General features: G+C 27.9%; 2 protein-coding genes across 3 annotated transcripts; both read left to right on the top strand.

Moving 5' to 3' along the window:
- Window positions 1–4,934: 4,934 nt before the first annotated feature.
- Window positions 4,935–7,727, top strand: LOC114167160. The gene is made up of 3 exons (XM_028052147.1): window positions 4,935–5,795; window positions 6,406–6,508; window positions 6,609–7,727. Exons 1-3 carry the CDS (start codon window positions 5,169–5,171, stop codon window positions 7,115–7,117), a joined length of 1,239 nt encoding a protein of 412 aa, XP_027907948.1. The 5' UTR covers window positions 4,935–5,168; the 3' UTR covers window positions 7,118–7,727.
- A 6,937-nt stretch (window positions 7,728–14,664) lies between these two features.
- On the top strand, window positions 14,665–17,152 carry LOC114166198 (UDP-galactose/UDP-glucose transporter 2-like). Of its 2 annotated transcripts, none has more exons than XM_028050885.1 (7): window positions 14,665–14,911; window positions 15,280–15,308; window positions 15,470–15,599; window positions 15,719–15,961; window positions 16,086–16,187; window positions 16,296–16,403; window positions 16,693–17,152. In XM_028050885.1, the coding sequence occupies exons 1-7, from the start codon at window positions 14,786–14,788 to the stop codon at window positions 16,948–16,950; spliced, it is 996 nt and encodes a 331-aa protein (XP_027906686.1). In that variant the 5' UTR covers window positions 14,665–14,785; the 3' UTR covers window positions 16,951–17,152. The 2 variants fall into 2 exon arrangements, with proteins under 2 accessions (XP_027906686.1, XP_027906685.1); XM_028050884.1 differs by having other exon boundaries at window positions 14,666–14,911; window positions 15,398–15,599.
- The last annotated feature ends 1,923 nt before the right edge of the window (window positions 17,153–19,075 follow it).

Genomic DNA, 19,075 nt, shown 5'->3' with positions numbered 1-19,075 from the left:
TTCACTATAAAACTAAAATATATTCTCTTAACCAAAAATTAAAAAAAAAAAAAAAAGCAGTGCACTACTATCCACCGACAGACAAAATAAAATAAAATACTTTCGAGGAACAATGTTCTTCAACTTTATTTCGATTTGTCCTTGTATGGTAATTTGCAAAATAAAAAAGGGAGAAGCTCCAAAATGAGAAAAAAAAAAGAAAAAAAAGAAGAAGAAGAAGGAAACATTAATCTAACGGTGTTTGACTTATTTTTCTACCAAACATCTACTATTTGTCTCTTTTATTTTAGGTATAAATACATATTTGGTACCCAAACTTTTTCGAAAAGTTCAATATGGTACCCGAACTTTAAGAATGTTCAATTTGGTACCCCAATTTTCTAAAGAGGTTCAATTTGGTCCTCTCCGTTGGAGTTAACACCGTGTTTGTACAGGACACGTGTCAAGCCATGAAATTTTATTTTTTTTTTAATTTTTTTTCAAAAAATTAATTTTTTTTTTCAAAAAATTAAAAAAACTCTCACACGTCAGTTTATCATCGTGCCACATGGCAGCTTACAAGCATGACACGTGGCAGTATAATAGTTGTTTTCAATTTAGTACCCCAATTTAAATTTTTGGTTTAATTTAGTACCCCAATTTTTTAAAATCATTCAATTTCGTCATCTTTCATTTGAGACCAAATTAGTAAATAAGCTTAATTACAACCTATATATATATATATATATATATATATGTTACAATAACTTTTTATAATATATATACATCAAATCATTTCACCTAAATACTTAAATTATTTTATTTTTTTCATTTTAACCTTTGTAATTTTTTATACATGAAATTTTTTACACTTGTAAAAAATAAAATAATTTGAATATTTAGGTATAGTGATTTGATGTATAAATTCAAAACAATTATTTTAACATGTTTATATAAATTATAATTAAGCTTATTTACTAATTTGGTCTCAAATAGGAAAGGACGAAATTGGATCATTTTAAAAAATTTGGGTACTAAATTGAACCAAAAATTTAAATTGGGGTACTAAATTGAAAACAACTATTACACTGCCACGTGTCATGCTTGTAAGCTGCCACATGGCACGATGATAAACTGACACGTGGCAGTTTTTTAAATTTTTTGAAAAAAAAATTAATTTTTTGAAAAAAAATTAAAAAATAATAAAAATTTCATGGCTTGACACGTGTCCTGTACGGACACGGTGTTAACTCCAACTTAACGGAGAGGACCAAATTGAACCTCTTTAGAAAATTAGGGTACCAAATTGAACTTTCCGAAAAAGTTTGGGTACCAAATGTGTATTTATACCTTTATTTTATCTTTTATCCAGTAGTTTAATTTTCTACTTTTTGTTTTTTGCACTACTCTAATTTATAACAACAAAGTCAGCAACAGTAATCTAACTAAAAAATTACTTCCGAAACTAAATTTTTGCATAATGATGCATGAAGGCACTAAATATGAGAAAAAAAATTAACGGAAAATTTGAGGACATCAAAAGCAAAAGTGGGCCTTTAGAAAGAAATGAAATTAATTTTATTGGGTTTTATTTTGTGGTCTTTTGGCCCATAAATAAATATGATAATGAAAACTGTTACTCTCCTGTCAATCTAATATTATTATTATTATCATTTAAAAAAGTTTTGTCTTAGGTGTCAATTTTTTAAAAGTTTCCTTAATTAGTCAACTTAATATCTCCTAAAATATTTTTTAATACAATTTTTTAGATCACTAACAATTTTTACTTTTTTTCCGTTTTTTCTAACATTTGTACATACATTTGTACTTTTTCATCTACATATTTAGATTAAAGTTCCGATTTCAATTCGGATTAACCGAGTTTGAGTTGCATATTAGATATAAAAATGAGAAATTGAATAATATACACACAAAAAAAACTCATAAATCCTTTATTTTAAAATTTTAAATTGAAAAAACTGTTGGGTTTGGGCTCCCAAACTTTGAACTCTCAATAAGGTCTATATACTTTGTCAAACCTATTTGACTCATTTAGGGTAAGTGAGAGAGCTTCCAAGTCAGTAGAGTGTGAGAGTATTGAATGACAAAAAACGCATTCAAGAAGAAGAGAGAAAGGGGAGAAAATTCTTCAGATTTTCATACTGTGCAGTCTCGATAAATAGACGACTGTGGGTTCATTAATCATTGGATCAGGCTGAAACTTTGACACAAGGTTCGCACCATATGATTCTTCATTATGACCGTTCGGATTGTCAATCAGATGTCTCAGGTTTGAGATATTGGTCCTGCATAGTAACTTTGTTTTAGGGATTTTTCTCACTTGGTTCTTTAATTAGCAAGATGTGATGCTTTGTTGTTTGGTTGCATGTTAGCACTTGTTTGTACAGTTTGTTAAGACTCATTTGTACACTCCTTTGATTATAGTGGAACGATTTATTTGATCTGGACGACCGTAATTTTTACCCTTAAATTGAGGTTTTCCACGCTAAAATTGGTGTGTTATTTAATTGTGATTATTGTTGTTATTTTATTGTTATTGATCCTCATAGATTCTTGTAAGTTAGGAAATTAATCCGCTGCATTATCTGATATTTTGGTTGTGTTGTTGTTATTTCCTTCAAAAACATATAAACTCTTATACAAATTTATTCCTGACTCATTACTACCGAATCTATTTATTGTATTTCTCCTCAAAGCACTCAATTAGTATATCTCGTCAAGATCTTATTTTCACTATGTTATCAAAAATCACGTTTTGGCACTATAAGACAAAAATGTATTTCCAACAAGAATATTTTGATAAAATAATTCGTTAAATGATGAGAGTAACTTACACCAAGAGGAGGAGCATAACAATTCCCTAATAATGAAAAAAAAAACAAAAACAAAAGATGGTTATCAACCACTTCAACCTAAACATTAAACCAAAACTCAAGAATAATAAAAAGAAAGTAAGTCACGTTTTACTGAAGTTAATTTTTGTTAAAATAATTCAGACTATACAAAGACAAGCTATATTGTTGGTGAAAAGTGTGAATGAATAAATAATCATATCAAAAGGCATACATATATATATACACACATGTATGTACGTATATGAATACGTATAACTTCTGGTACAGTGTTATAGTAAGGTTAGAAGCATATGAGAAATGTGATGAAGTGCTAGGTATATTATTAAAGTAAGATCCTTTGCATGGTCCTGTTGCAAAGCAAATCCTATATGTGGACAAAAAGTACAAAATATGAGTATCCCTATTTAATATACATCGTCTAGACAAGGGTATAGTAGATGCAGTGATTTGTAGGTGTTTGTCCAAATTGCTGCATGTGCTCCACTTACTATCAAACAAACCCGGGCCCTCCATTGGAGTCAACTAGTTTTGTCTACCCCAACATCATTAATAACAAATAACCTTTTTTTTTTTATAGTTACCCTTATTGGGGTTTTGGTCTTTCAAATGTAAATGACCTAAATGGTGTTTGATTAGACTCTTTAAAGTTGAATTTTGCAAAGATTAAAAAAAAGTGTTTTGTTACATAAGAACAACAAAATATTATAAAATAGACGAGTTAAAAAATATTACTAGTTACGGGGATAAGCCGTATGAACTCACGACGATTTTAAAAATAAAGTTGTGAAGATTCACATGATTTTTTCCTGAATTTATAAAAGAGTGAAGTCCAATAAAAGATTGTGATGACTTAAGTGTTTATATTGATTTATGAAGAAATGAACTTATTAGGAGTTATGGCATCTTCAATACAAAATATTAATACTGAAGTTATCATGACTTCTTACGACTTTACTATTTTAGACATTTACAGAAAAGTTGTGTAAAGTCCTCACAATTTATCTTTTATATTGTGTTCATTTGTAGAGATTTATTTGTTTAGAGAAATTAGAAATGATTTGAGATGACAAACGTGTTCACTTACGGATATTTGAGAAGGAGAGAAATGAAGATATTGAGAAATTCTTTAATTTTTTCATCTCTCCTCCCCAAAAAATAATTGATATGTAAATTTATTGTGTTTTTATTAAATTTTATTAAAATAATAATTATTTTTTTCAATTTATTCATTTAAATATTTTTTATAAAATAAATCTAACTCTTCTAAATATAATTTTAAATCACTTCCTACATCAAAGTCAATTTAATAATATTTTTTCAATTAAACTTAATTTTTAATCTATCATATCAATCAAATCATTTACAAACTTTAAATTTAAATTCAATAACTTTTTATAAGCATGCCATTAAACACGACACTTACCTCGTAACTAATTATATTTTTTACTTTTTTCTATTCTCGTAATATCCTAACAAAATGTAAGTAAAAGAAAAATTGACTTGACAGAAAATCTTACTATAAGTAATCCATCATATTCTGACCATTGACAAAGGTACCTATAATATACTAAAAGAAGAAGATTATAAAAGTTCTCTAAAATTACTGAAAGACATGCTTCAAGCTCCAAAGACTAATCTTCCAACCTTATCCTCGTTGTCACTATCTCACTCCTAACATAAAATATTGCCCACCAATTCTTCACTGAACCATCCCTCATCCACTCTTTTGTCTCTTTCCCCTTCACAACCCACACATTATATTATATTATATTCATAATATATTACCCTTTTTCTTTGTCTTTCATGCTTATATATTTTATATTCTTTTCCTTTTTCTTTTGTCTCACTTATGCATATAGTTTTCAAATGTACAATTTATAATTCATGCATTCATATGAAGTTCAACCAATAATCGTACACACATAAATGCAAATAATGCTTTCATTTCAATATTGCACAACAACCAACCACTATAGTTAGTTCCTCATCACTGCTACTTCACAGTCACTTCCAGAATTCACTTGCTTCAAGTAATATATATATATATATATATATATATATGTAAATCCATATTATTATGACAATAGGATAAGATATATATGTATGATATGATTATGGAGATCTCGACCTAGAACCTACCTCTCTCCTTCTTCTTCTTCTCTCACTCTCTCTCCCTTTTATATAAACTATTCTTATTCCACTCTTCAATTCTCCAACAACCCCATTATTTTCATTTCTTCATTCTCACTTTCTCAGTTTCTTCATTGTTTCATTATCACTGTTACAGATTATTGCGTTCATTCACTCTGGAAAATGAGCACGCAGGTGCAGCAACTAAGAAGGTTCAACTCAATGGAACGCAGGCCGAGGATGCTGAAGGACTTCCTCAGCGACAACCTAAACTCGTGTTCCTCAAGCGGTTTCAAATCACTTCCAAGAAAACCAACAAGCATGCACACCCTCATAGAAATGGAACTCAAATCATCTTCATCACCACCGTCAAACTCACCCTTCCAGACCCTCATGAAGACCATAAGAAGCATCTCTTTCTTCACCTCAATGAGAAAATCACCCTCCGTGCTTTCCCTTCCCAGAAGCCTCTCTCGCAAACTCTCATCGTCAAGGAGAAGAACAACCACAAGAAGAAGCAGAAGCCAAGGATGCAACGATATCAGCATCACGACGGTGAAGATCAAGGACATCATGCGGTGGAAATCGTTCAGGGACATCGTTGAACCTCCCCCACCACCTTTGGATTTCACGGTGGACCCCACCGGCGCAACCACCACCACCGCCAGTTGGAGTATCAGCACTGGCTCTAGTTGGAGTGAGAGTGACTTTTTAACCTCTTCGTGGGAAGATCCGCAAAACGACAGCGTTGAAGCTGGTAAAAGGTTTTCGTTTTCACCCCTTGTTGTCGGCAAGGACCCCATAGCCACGGTGAGCAATAATTTACTGTCACAAATATTCGATCATCAAAGTTTGGTTGTCTTTTCTTTTGTTACTTTTCATTTTGGAGCTTTCCCTTTTTAATCTTACAAATAAGGACAAAAAAAATGAAGCTTGTAGGAAGTAAAGTTGAAGAACATTGTTCCTCGACAGTATCTTATTTTATTTTACTTTTGTCTGTCGGTGGACAGAAGTTCACTGAGGTTTTTATAAATTTCTGGTTAAGATAATATTTTTCAGTTTACTTCTCTCATATTTTAATAGTGATTAAGCATATATGGTTTTTATAATTACGTAATTGTAAATTTTCTTCTTTATTTTTCAAATGCTAGTTATATATGCATAATAAATGGAAAATATATCATCATAATCTAAATTACTGAATCTCTACACATATAATAACATGTTGTTGAGTGTTAGAAACTCTACTGCATGTGAAAACCATGGATACAGGTAGTGATAACAGACTATTTAATATTTTCTTTTGTTAAATGGTGTTACTAGCTAAGGGGCTAATCACAGTTAATAGTGCTAATTTTCATGCAAATTGTTTATTGGGATTACATTTTTTTTTACTGATATAAATATGTAATCTTGACAGGAAGCTGCAACTTGTGAAGAAGAACAAAACAGTCCAGTTTCTGTTCTTCAGGTTGGAGAAGATGAATTCTCACCTTTTGATCAAAGCCTTGCCAACATTCAAAGTAAGTTTCTTCTTTCACTTCAATTGTCTCTTTTAAGTCCTGCATGGTTCCTCTCTGCATAAGAAAATGGTGCTAATAATCTTTTCACTTTTGAGTGCAGGGAGGAAGCAGAAGTTCATAGAAACAGTTCAGAAATTGGAGAGTCTTGCAAAACTTGACCTTGCAGACTTAGATCAATGCCTCTCATTGGATGAAAACTCTCTCTATGATGAAGAATATGAAGATGATGATGATGACATTGGAGAAGAAGATTGGAGTGAGGAAAAGGCACAGCAACTGCTACATTGTGTGAAAGCAAGATGTTCAGCAGATGGTTGTAAAGACCATTTGGATACACTTCTGTTGGATTTTTTCAGTGAAGAACTGAGTGGAAGTAGAAAGCAGTATAAGAATGAAGAGGAGTTGAAAACTTTGAGAGTAGCTGAGGATTGGATCAATGGATCATTTGCTTTTGATGAAGGGCTTGCTGATAAACAAGCTTACATCAAGGACATGGAAAAGAGAGATCAGTGGAGTAGGTTTCAGGAAGAACAAGAAAAACTAGCTTTTGAAATTGAGAAAGCTATATTTCACAGTTTGGTTGCTGATCTTGTTGACTCAGAAGGTTAATAGCTTCTCCTTTCAGAGTTAAACCCTATGATCCTTCTTCAAGCAGCCTATAAAATATCTTTTTCACTTCCAAAAGAGTAGTTTACAATGTAAATTTTACATTTCAGAATAAAAAGGTGTGGACCAAGATATTTATGAGGAGCAAAAAGTTGGATCCTAAGCCAAGTTTTGTAAGAACTCTGAACCTTAAGCTGCTACACTGGCCTACTTGTTCTTCTGATCTTGAAGCCTAAAATATGGACCTAGCAGGCATGCCTGAAAAGGAATCATAGTTACCAAATGCAGGAATTTGTGGTAACGAAAAGAAAAAGTTGAGAGTTTAGTTTGTATTGGAAACTCTGATGAAGAGGTAATAGTTACTGGTTTAGATTTTGGACAATGGAGTGTAGCATAGTAATTATAGAGAATTTCAAGGCATAACTCATGCCTACTTTTGTTAAGGTACAGGTAACTAGGAAGTTTATTTATTGATGGTTTATTGTTTTACATATGTATATTTTAGAAGAGTTCATACAAGGCTTCTCTTCTCCCTCTATCTCTCTGTATAATCTGTCAAACTTATATTTAGTATTATTTTATGACAATTGTTGCAGATATATTAAAGATTGTATGCATGATTTCTTTTCTTATTTACTTTTCAAACGCAAAAAAAGCATAAGTTTTGATAAAAGATGTTGGTCTATTATTATTTATTTGTAAATGTTATCTCACTAAATATGCACTTTTAGTAAGTTTAGAATTTTATTTTCTAAGAATCTTATTACTATTTGTATAGTTCCGAAAGACTTCTACAGTAAAATGTTGAAAGACAAATAAAAGTTTTTGTCAGTAGATTATTGATTCAGGGGTTTTACATGACATAACCGACACCGACACGTACAAACTTGAGTCATTTGAGTGATACTGTATCATGTTTGGTTAGGATGTAAAATGATGCAAGTTAAAAACTGTCACAAAAGGAAACGTGGGTTGTGGAGAAAAATTAAAACTAAAACATATTTTTTAAGGATGAAAAATAATCCAAATTGTGAATCCAATTTATATTATTTAAAGTCCATTTAAATAGATTCGTCTCAAATTTAAATTTATATTTTGGATTTTAAGTTCAATTCACTTGGATTTGAATTGAATTTATATTGAACCCTTTTTTAATTTTAAAAATTTAAAATTAAAGTGTGTCCAAGACGAATTAAGGCAGTCGATTCAAGTTAACTTATATCTAAGATTGAGTTTAGTTAGCCTAAGACGAGGATTGAAATAGATTTTCCATGTTCTAATAATATGAAAAATAAAATTAAGTACCAAGAATGAGATTATAAATACTTTGTAATGATCACAAATCATGTATAAATAAAAAATTGAATGGACAACAAACTTTAACATTAAGTGTGGAACATGCAATGAATATCGGGAGGAACAACTTAGTAAAAGACAAATATAACAATATAAAAGAGCTTGTATTAAAGGAACAACTTAGTCAAGAAAAAAGGCTCAACAAATATGTTGTTGGAGTCGCACATAATTATGAACTACATCAAATGGATATATACCTTCCTACTTAAGGTAATTGGACGAAGAAATATATACAAAATTTTCACCTAATTAATTTTATTTTCTTAATGTCAAGAAAGGTATAATCATGTTCATTGGACACCTTGATGTTGGTTTACCAAGTTGACAACATGGAACAATTATGATTACTTCTTGTTTACTTATAAAGATCAACAAAAATTCAACTAAGCATTCTTATTTATGTCAATAATTTATGTGAGATTTAACTCTAAATTATATTTTCTCAACAAGAGAACGGTCATTGGATTGTGTGTCTAGTAATGTTAAGACTATATGGTCATCAACTAGCCTTATAATTAGACTATATTTTAGTAGTTAAGTGTGTCTCATGAGCATGAATGCATCTCATGAAAACATGTGTCTAATATACATATTTAGTGTGTATATCATCTGAGAATTCACTTTGTAAATTCTTAAACTATGGATAATGTTTGATGTCCTAAACAATTTTCTATTACATCTTTATAAACTTGTTCGATATGTGATCTCAATTTGTTTGATCTCATCGACATAGTGTTAATTTCTTCTTTCTTCCATTGTTGTGTACTCAACAATTGACATTGTATGTGAGAATTAAAAACAAAGTAAAGGAAATCAAGAATTGAGACATGGCCACCAAATTTAATTCTAAGAAGTTCTCTAGTGATAATGACTTGGGGTTATGGAGGATCAAGATGAAACTATTTTGAGACAAAAAGATTGTGTTAATGTCATAAAGGTATACACAAACATATCACCTTCTCTGTTACAAAAAGAGAAGACTAACATGATCAACAAAGCTAAAAGTTTCATAATTATGTGTCTTAGAGATAAGGTACTAAGAAAAGTCATAAAGAAGAGAATTGTAACAACGTGTGGATAAGCTTGAGTAATTGTGTATGACGAAATCTTTGACACATACATTTTTTTTTTAAGTAACAATTACTTTTGTTCAAGAAGATAAAATCAAGAACAATGGTGAGGCAACCGACATATTTTAAAAAGATTTTTGAATGGTATTGTGAATATTAAAGTGAAAATTCATGATTAAAATAAGACTTTAATACTTTTAAATGCTTTGTACAATATGTTTCAGAATTTCAAGAATACTTTTTTACCCAAGATTATGAAAACTCTTACTCTGAAGAAAGTTCAAACCTCAATTAGGATAAGAGCTTCAAAAGCTTCAAAGTCTAAGGTAGATGAACTTAAATATTTCAAAGTTGAAGAAGATGAAGAGGGGAGTTGTAATGTGTGATTTAATACTAATGTACTTGTTGAAATATATATATATAATACTAACATAAAACATGCATATACCATGGTACATGTAAAAATGTGTGTGTATTAAAAAAAAAAGAAGCAATATCAAACACAAGAGAAATTAAGAGAAATAAAAATAAAAATTGCCTTATATAGTAAGTCTAAATCTAGTCTCTATAATCATTTATAATATTTGCCAAAAATTACAATTGAATCTTAAAAGATTGAAGTAATTTTAACAAAAGCTGAATGGGACCGTTTTGTCGTCCAATTAAAGAGAATTGAACCTTTTATATTTGGAGTTCAATTAACTGCTTGAGCTCTCTTTTATTTTTCATCTCTGCTAACCCCATTTATTTTTCAAGCACCAAAACAAAGATCCAAAAGTTCCATTCATGTTACTCTTCATAGTTGCACTAAAGAGAGAGAAAGAAAAATGAGAACAAAGAGAAGAACAGAAGAAAAGAAGAATAAGTGTGTGAGAGAGAGAACAAAAGGTAAAGGAAGGGAGTGCTTCAGTTTAGTTTATTGGAGCATGTCTTGTCTTGTTTCTTTTTTCTTATTTTTTCATTAGTAAAATTTTGACAAATTGGGTATTGTATTTTGTGTTGTTATAATCTCCCATTAAATTTGGAATAGTATAAATTCATATTTAATTAAATATGTTACATAAATTTAGTTAGATTAAATATATTTTTAATCTTTAAATTTTAATATTATCTATTCTAGGATTTGATATTGGAAATCAAAGTTAAATTCTTGGAAGATAAAAGTTTTAATATCTTAAAGTATAGGTATTTGATATTCAAGTTTTTATTATTAAAAAAATATTTTTAGTATACTTAATATATTTTATCTAATATGTAATAGGAATTAGGTAAAAAATTATAATGATACTTGATCATAATTAAGAATAAATCCTTATGAGAGTACAAGTCATAGTTATAATTAAAATTAATTTAATTCAATTCAAAAATAGTGTAGTTTGGAAATAGTTAAGTTCATAACAATTCAATTAAATTCATATCATAATGCAATATAATTCAATTTGTTAGAAAAAAAAAATACTCAGTTTTTGTTTATTTGAATCAAAAGTCATTCTTTTCTACCCTTCCTTACCATACTCATATTCTTACTCTAAAAGTAAGGATCTCATCAAACCCAATAAAATTAATACTTAATAAGCTTTTCAATGTCTAATTAAGATTGTGTAATTAATATTCTTAAATCATATTAAGAAAATCATTAATCACAACCAAACATATAACTAATATGATAAAATATCAGTCTTACATTCAAACTTGTATTTCTAAAAGTCTCAATTAACTTTAATTTTTTAATAACTAATTAACAATCACATTTACTTTTCAAAGACGAGAGGAAAACGATCCTTTATAAGCTAACATAAAAATTACATTACACAACTCATAATTGCAACATCTGTCATTATAAAGTTACTTTTAAATTGGTAAATATTGGTTCTTGTATGTGATTAATATATTTTTATTTGTTTTTAGGTATTTACATTTAATAAGATTAAATTATAAATAGTTAACTATATTTTTTGTTCCTTAACTTTTGTAAAAATTAGAGTTAGTCACTCTTCAAAATTTTAGACCCATTTAGTTTCACATCCTTAAAAATGTATGGATTTAATCATTTTAACTAAATTTTGTTAAATTTATTTGATGTTTCAAACATATTTCTTATCTAACATTAAAGTGTAAAGTGAAAATATGTTAAACGGTGTAAACAACCTAAATGCTATCATGAAACACATTTGAAACATCAAGCAAACTTAACAAAATTTGATTAAAAGAACTAAATACACGTATTTCTAAAATTGAAAAACTAAATTGGATTAAAGTTTCGAAGGAAAACTAATTTCAATTTTCCCTAGAACTTAAGGATCAAAAATATATTTAACTCAATAATAAATATTTTTATAGAGTCTTAGTTAAGAAAATATATGAATTATAAAAGACAATTCCTTAAAATCAAACTAGAATTTTTATATAAAAGAAGAAGAATGTGCCAAGAAAAAAAAATATGATTCTTGATTTTATGTTGAATAATAAATAAAGTTCGATGGATGCTAACAATTTTTTCTTTTTGATTTAATGCTTATATTGAATATAATTACATCGTTTATATTTTTTTAGAATCACTTACTACCAAAAAAAAAATTATTACCATCTACTATCAAGAATTAAATCAAGCCATAAGCTATGATTTTAACTTTCTATTGAAGAATAAACGGTGTGATTGATACATAGGGTTGCCAAAAAGCCGTTTTATTTTATAACAAATGCTCCAACTTTTATTGACTTACTCTAATTCTTTACCTAAAACTGAAGACATAATTAATTTTATTTAATATGATTTTTTTTTTAATTCTATTTGTTGGGTGAAGCCATTATTCAAAACAAAAAATGCAACCGTGTTTGAAAATTCTACATTTTCTTTAATAATGTGATTATGACGTTTACCAAATATACAAGATTTCCATTTGTTGGGTAATGCAAGTGGATGATCCTATCGTTATTTGATAAAATTTATACAAAACACTTACTTTAAAATAAATGAATAAAATATTTTAGCTAAGTGAATTATTGAAAAAGTATCTAATAGTTAAATTACAAAAATTAAACATTTTAATCGTTCAATCATTTTCAGTATTTTAATTAAAAGTTAGTTTGTTAAATATTCTTTAATAAAGAGAAATAATGGAGAGGAGTTTTAATGAGGGAAAGAAACGTTCGAGAGAGGTTTCAATTTGTTTTCTTCTTCTTGGAGAAAAAAAAATTACATATTTCATTTTTAAATAAGTTAGACTTATTCTTAATTTTTATGTTTTTCATTTAAAAAAAGAGAAAAAAAATTGAAAAACAAACTATTTGAAAATAATTATATATATATATATATATATATATTACGCTATTTAAATAATTTTTTAGTTCATGTGTATTATTTGATCTGTGTTTTTGAGTGAAAAATATCTCTTTTTCAACACTTTCAACATTCTTTTTAACTTTTTATTTTCTTCTTCATTTAATAAGATTGTGTTCCCTGAACCCCCAATTTGTTTACTCAAATTCTACCATTTTTGAGCTTTTAAGTACATCCTTTTTCCACAAATACATTGTTATAACTAACAATATTATTAAGAATGATAAAAACAGAAAAATCTGTAGATATAAAAAAAAACATAGGTACCATAGATATCTACAAATATTTTGATATATTTTTTTAAAATTTTAAATAAAATTATTTAAAAACTAATCTTTAAAATATAAACTCAATAACAAAAAAAAAATTAAATACAATTCTAATCAAATTACTAAAAAGAATACTAATGTAATTAAATTTGTTTTTTAAAAAATAAATATAAATGAATTGCTCTAAAATACGAATTTTAAAACATCAATCTTCTATAAAATAACTTCAATTTCATAGATCTAGGTTAAAAATAGAAATATATAAAGTTAACTTTTAAATTATTATTTCATAATTAATATTTCTTTTTCTAATCATTTTATTTTGATTACTTTAATTTAAAACAAATATACTTCAAAATAAAATTCAATAATAATTATTAACTGATAATAAATATATATGAGTCAAATATCATAATATCCATATTTATTACGAGTAATTAAATTTTCATTACATGTATCTATTAAGATATTCATTAGCATTCGTCATATATTTTTCCTGTCAAAGATTTTCATATAAATATCTGTGAGTACACTTTGCCATCCCTAAATATTATAATAAACAAAAACTGGATCAAAATTCTTTTATTATACTGATCTTGACGCATATTATCTCGAGAGTCTCGTGGATCATTTTTATAAATCCTTTGATGACTTCATCATTTTTATCTATTATCCAGTTTTACAAAATTACGTAAATCAAAATGCGTTTTATTAACAATTAGTGTTGATTATAAGTTATAAATAAATAAATAAAACATTAGATAATAAGCCAGAAAACAATAAACAATTTTGTTATTTATATTTTGTTGTAAATTTCTCATTTTAGTAAGGAACTTGTTATTATAAAATAATAATATATAAATCAAATCATTTATGAATCATGAATTCTGGGGCATAACTATTTTCTTATTTCATTTATCATTTTAATGTAAATAGAAAAAGTCCCACATCAGGAAAAGTGTTTCATGAAATACAAAATCAGTCAAATTTATGAAAAATTCTAACATTCAAATATGCATGATTTTTAATGTGAAATAGATCTTTTCAATCTTTTTAAATCTTTATTAAGTATTACTTCATTTTGTCATCTTCTAAAAAACTTTCTGGTAATCTTATATATATATATATATATATATATATATATATATATATATATATATATATATATATAATTCAATTATTGTTAATATTTAAAATTCGCAATTAAATATTATAATATATATATATATATATATATATATATACTTTACTATATAAATAAATGCAGAAGAATATATGACACGACAATTAATAAAACGTGATGTATAAGGCGGGTTTCCATCTCATCCTGAAGTCGTTTTCATTGAAATTTTTCATCCAATTAATTTTTTTAATGACAAACTTTAAACGTTGTAAATTTGTAATGATAATTTTAAAATACACAATTAAGATATTATTTTTAACTTTAAAATTTAAAAACAAATATTTATTTTTGTGTATTATGTCATTTGTACAGAGAAAACATTCGAATTATAGTTACATTCATAACCTTCCATATATCTTTGTCTGTGTCTGATGTTGAAAACAAAGTTCACACATGCAAACTTTCTTTCCCTGAACATTGGCTTTGTGTTTGAGCGTAGCAGAAGAAGCATTGATGTCAAACGCAGAGAAAGCTCGAACTTTATTTGGAATTTCTCTCTCTCAGAGACCCAAATGGCAGCAATTTTTCATTTGCTCTTCTGGTTTCTTCTTTGGGTACCTTGTTAATGGCATCTGTGAGGTACAATATATATATATGCATAGAAACACTTAGCTCCTGTTTTCTGCAAAACCACAATAAGCAATGGTTTTTCATATTTTCTTGTTGTTCCTTTGTTTATTCATAACAAGGTAAACTGACTAGAAGATTAGTTATGGTTTTGCTCCAAAAAATTTCTGTCTTTTGTTTTAATTGCTTCTGGAAATTTCATTGGAAATTTGGGTATTTTCTGTTGGTAACACCAGTCAATCATCCAGATAAATATGCAGTTTTTTTTCCTTTTCTGTTTGATGCCTCTGAATAATTGCAATTTTTGGTATGTACAAGTTGTCCTTGAAATAACTTAGTATTTGCTATTGATTATTCTCCCTCTTATGTCTGACATTCAGGAATATGTGTATAACAGGCTTCATTTTAGGTAAATTTCATTACCTTTGTAGTGTTTTTTTTAATTGAGTAGTATTTTTTCATGATGAAATAGTTGATAGTTGACTTGGTTTGTTTCAGCTATGGTTGGTACTTCACTTTTATTCAAGGATTTGTTTACTTGTTTCTGATTTATCTCTACGGTTTCACAAGCAAGCAAATGGTGAATCCATGGAAAACTTATGTGAAGCTTTCAGCTGTGCTTATGGGATCCCATGGCCTAACAAAGGGATCTTTGGCTTTTCTGAACTACCCTGCACAAATCATGTTCAAATCCACAAAGGCAAGTGACAAAAAGGCACAAGGGAAAAAAAATTTCAGAGTTGTGTTTTATGGTTTAGTTTAGTACCTTAAACTGTGTTAATTTAGAATGTTTAATGAGAATCAACTTTGTTGCTTTAGGTTCTTCCAGTGATGATGATGGGTTCCTTCATACCAGGTCTAAGAAGAAAATATCCAGTTCATGAATATGTATCTGCTGTTCTTCTGGTCATTGGCTTGATCATGTTCACTCTAGCAGATGCACAAACATCACCCAATTTCAGTCTCATTGGAGTTCTCATGATATCTGGTGCTTTGATCATGGACTCCTTCTTGGGAAATCTGCAAGAAGCTATCTTCACATTGAATCCTCAAACCACACAGGTGATTTAATTTCTGTGATATTCATATTCCAAATATTTATGCCATTCATTTGTAAAATTTGTGATGATCATTTTGCATAACATTAGCATAATAGATGATTGTCTTGTTCTGTGTTAACACTCAGATGGAGATGCTTTTCTGCTCTACTCTGGTGGGTTTGCCTTTGTTAATCCCTCCCATGCTTTTTACAGGAGAGTTATTCCAAGCATGGACTTCATGTTCACAGGTGCATTTCAAAATTGGAATAACTTTCTACTTTTTCCATACTTGACTTTTGCTGTTTTTTGTCACAAAATTGGAATAACACTTCAAACACCTTATCTTTTTCTTGCAGCATTTGTATGTGTATGGAGTGTTAGTGTTTGAAGCAATGGCAACATTTATTGGCCAGGTTTCTGTGTTGTCACTCATTGCTCTTTTTGGAGCTGCCACTACAGCCATGGTATATATCAGTCTCACAAGTTTTCCTTGTTTGTTTCAACTTGGGACCATTATATGACTCTAACATTAATTACTCTTTTATGTCACCATAACCTGATCAAACAGATAAGAAAAGCACCATAGTGTAAAATGATCAATGCTTAAAACATCTTGTAACAAGAAATTCTGAATTGGAACACTGAAATTTGATTTGGAGCAAGATAAGGAAAGGACCATAGTGTTTTAACTAAATATTACACCCTTTTATGTGGTCCTAACAGAGCTTGTTTCTCCCTTGAAATTTGTCACAGATAACAACTGCAAGAAAGGCTGTGACATTGCTACTGTCATACCTCATTTTTACCAAACCAATGACAGAACAACATGCGACTGGACTTCTACTGATAGCTATGGGGATTTGCTTGAAGATATTTCTTGATGACAAATCTAACAAAAAGACCTCAAATTCTTCTCCCATTGTCAATATTCCAAAACCTTCTGAGCACAAAGAACTTCAGGCACAGTTAGATTATGCAGGAGAAGATGAAGAAAGAAGACCATTTGTCTAACACTTTCAGTGCATAAATATATAAGTTAGAATGTTTTATATATATTTGAACAGTTTTTACAATAATAAGGTACGAGAATTCAACAAGGAATGGCCAGTGAGAGGCTTGTGTAGTTGTATGAAGTCATTACATGCCTCATTGCTAATTATTGGAACAAAAGTTACATTTTTTAATAATCATAATATATAAGTCTATCCATATATAGTTTGTTCTAAAATCATTCAAGAAGAATATGATTTAGTGACTTCAAATTTATTCTTGTAAGGTGAAATATGGTTGTTCTCTTTTAATTCTTAAAAGTATTTCACAGATTTTGTTGTTGTTGTGAGATTTAAATATGTCAAACCGAGTATATGTCAGTAAAATGATAAGTATGCGTTGTAAGATGGGTATATATAAAGTTATATATTATATGTTACATATGTAATAATAATATATTAAAATTATATTTTGAATATTGAGAATAATAATAGTTTTGCATTCCTCTGCGATATTATGATTTTCTCATATATGAGTATGTCAATGTGAAATTATTACTATTATTACAATAATAATAAAAATTAATTTAATAATAATTATTAGAAATAATAAGTAAAATAAGGTTTATTTATATTTTAAGTTCTTGATAAATTTAAAAACTTTCAATTGAATCTTTATAAATCTTTATGATCTATTAAGTATTCAATCAATCTTGTTTTTTCAATTGAATTTTCGCAGTGTTAACCTTTCCTGTTAATAAGAGGATGTGACTGTTAAGAGGTTGATATGATTATTATTTTATCATGTCACTCTATTATCACCTATGATTTTATAAAATATAAAATTATGATATATTTTCAACTTTTATTGAAATAATAAAATCATAATTTTATAATTATATAATTTTGAATTAAAATAATACAAATATAAAATCATAAAATCATAAATTATAAAATTAAAAATTTTAAAATCAAAATAAGAAATTTGTTGCTCTTTTATTGATAAAATTTACCAATAAACAAATTTATCGATAATAAAAATTATAAATTACTAACAAAAATTACTAACAGATACATTATCGACATAAATATCTGTCGAAATTCTAATTTAATGACCGATGTCACCGACAAATTCATTACATACAAATAATTTTGTTAATTTAACTCTTGTACACTCCAATGATACAAATATAAATATATAGCAAATAGTTGCATGAATTACACTCTTTCTCAACATATTTAACCGTTATGCACTCCAACCAGTACTATCCCCTGCTCATTGTACCATCCAATCATAATAGATATGATAAATTTTAATGACTATTAATTATTAGTAATTATAGTGATTAATTTAGATACCAATTTACAAAATTAAATATTATTGATTATTAAAATAGTCAATATTATGAATACAAAATTATAATTAGTCATTAAATTGATGTTTAAAATTAGTTACTATGATTTTAGTTATCAAAGAAAATTGGTCACTATAGCTACTTAGGTTTTAGACATCAAAATGAATTAATTTATAAATTAGTTTCTAATTAATTAGTGATCAATAATTTTTAATTTTGTAAATTGATATCTAAATTGATTTGACTAGTTGTTTTTTTGTTTCTAATAGAGGATTTTCTTACCGTGTATATATACCAATAACGTACATGTTAATCATCAAAGTCAAACATTTAACTCTATCAACCCACTCGATTCATTCTCATGATAAAAATCCATAAACAATCTAAATAAAATAGACATTTGACTTTACATTAGAAATTTAGAAATTTTTTGTATTGAATTAAACTCAGAAGTTATACACATGTCATATGTCCTCCCATTATGTAGAGTCACATATCAAGAACGAAGTCTTCTTCATATGATAGGATAAAATCTTATACCAACTGTGAGACACAATCATTTTTTCATCACCCCTCTAGAACGTAGAAACTTCCATTAAATCTTATCGTCCAATATCTTTTTTATATGTGAGTCCAATATTAACAGAGTTCATTATAAGAATTCTCATTCAATTACATCCTAAAATTCACTCAATATAATATTTCCTCTTTAAAAATAACTAGATTCATATCAATTACATATAAAATAACATTCCTAAGTATATTTTTGGCATAACCCCAAACTCTCCTAGA

This window comes from Vigna unguiculata, chromosome 10 (genome assembly GCF_004118075.2).
Source record: "Vigna unguiculata cultivar IT97K-499-35 chromosome 10, ASM411807v1, whole genome shotgun sequence".
NCBI lineage: Eukaryota > Viridiplantae > Streptophyta > Magnoliopsida > Fabales > Fabaceae > Vigna > Vigna unguiculata.
This window is presented reverse-complemented; position numbering and strand designations above follow the sequence as displayed.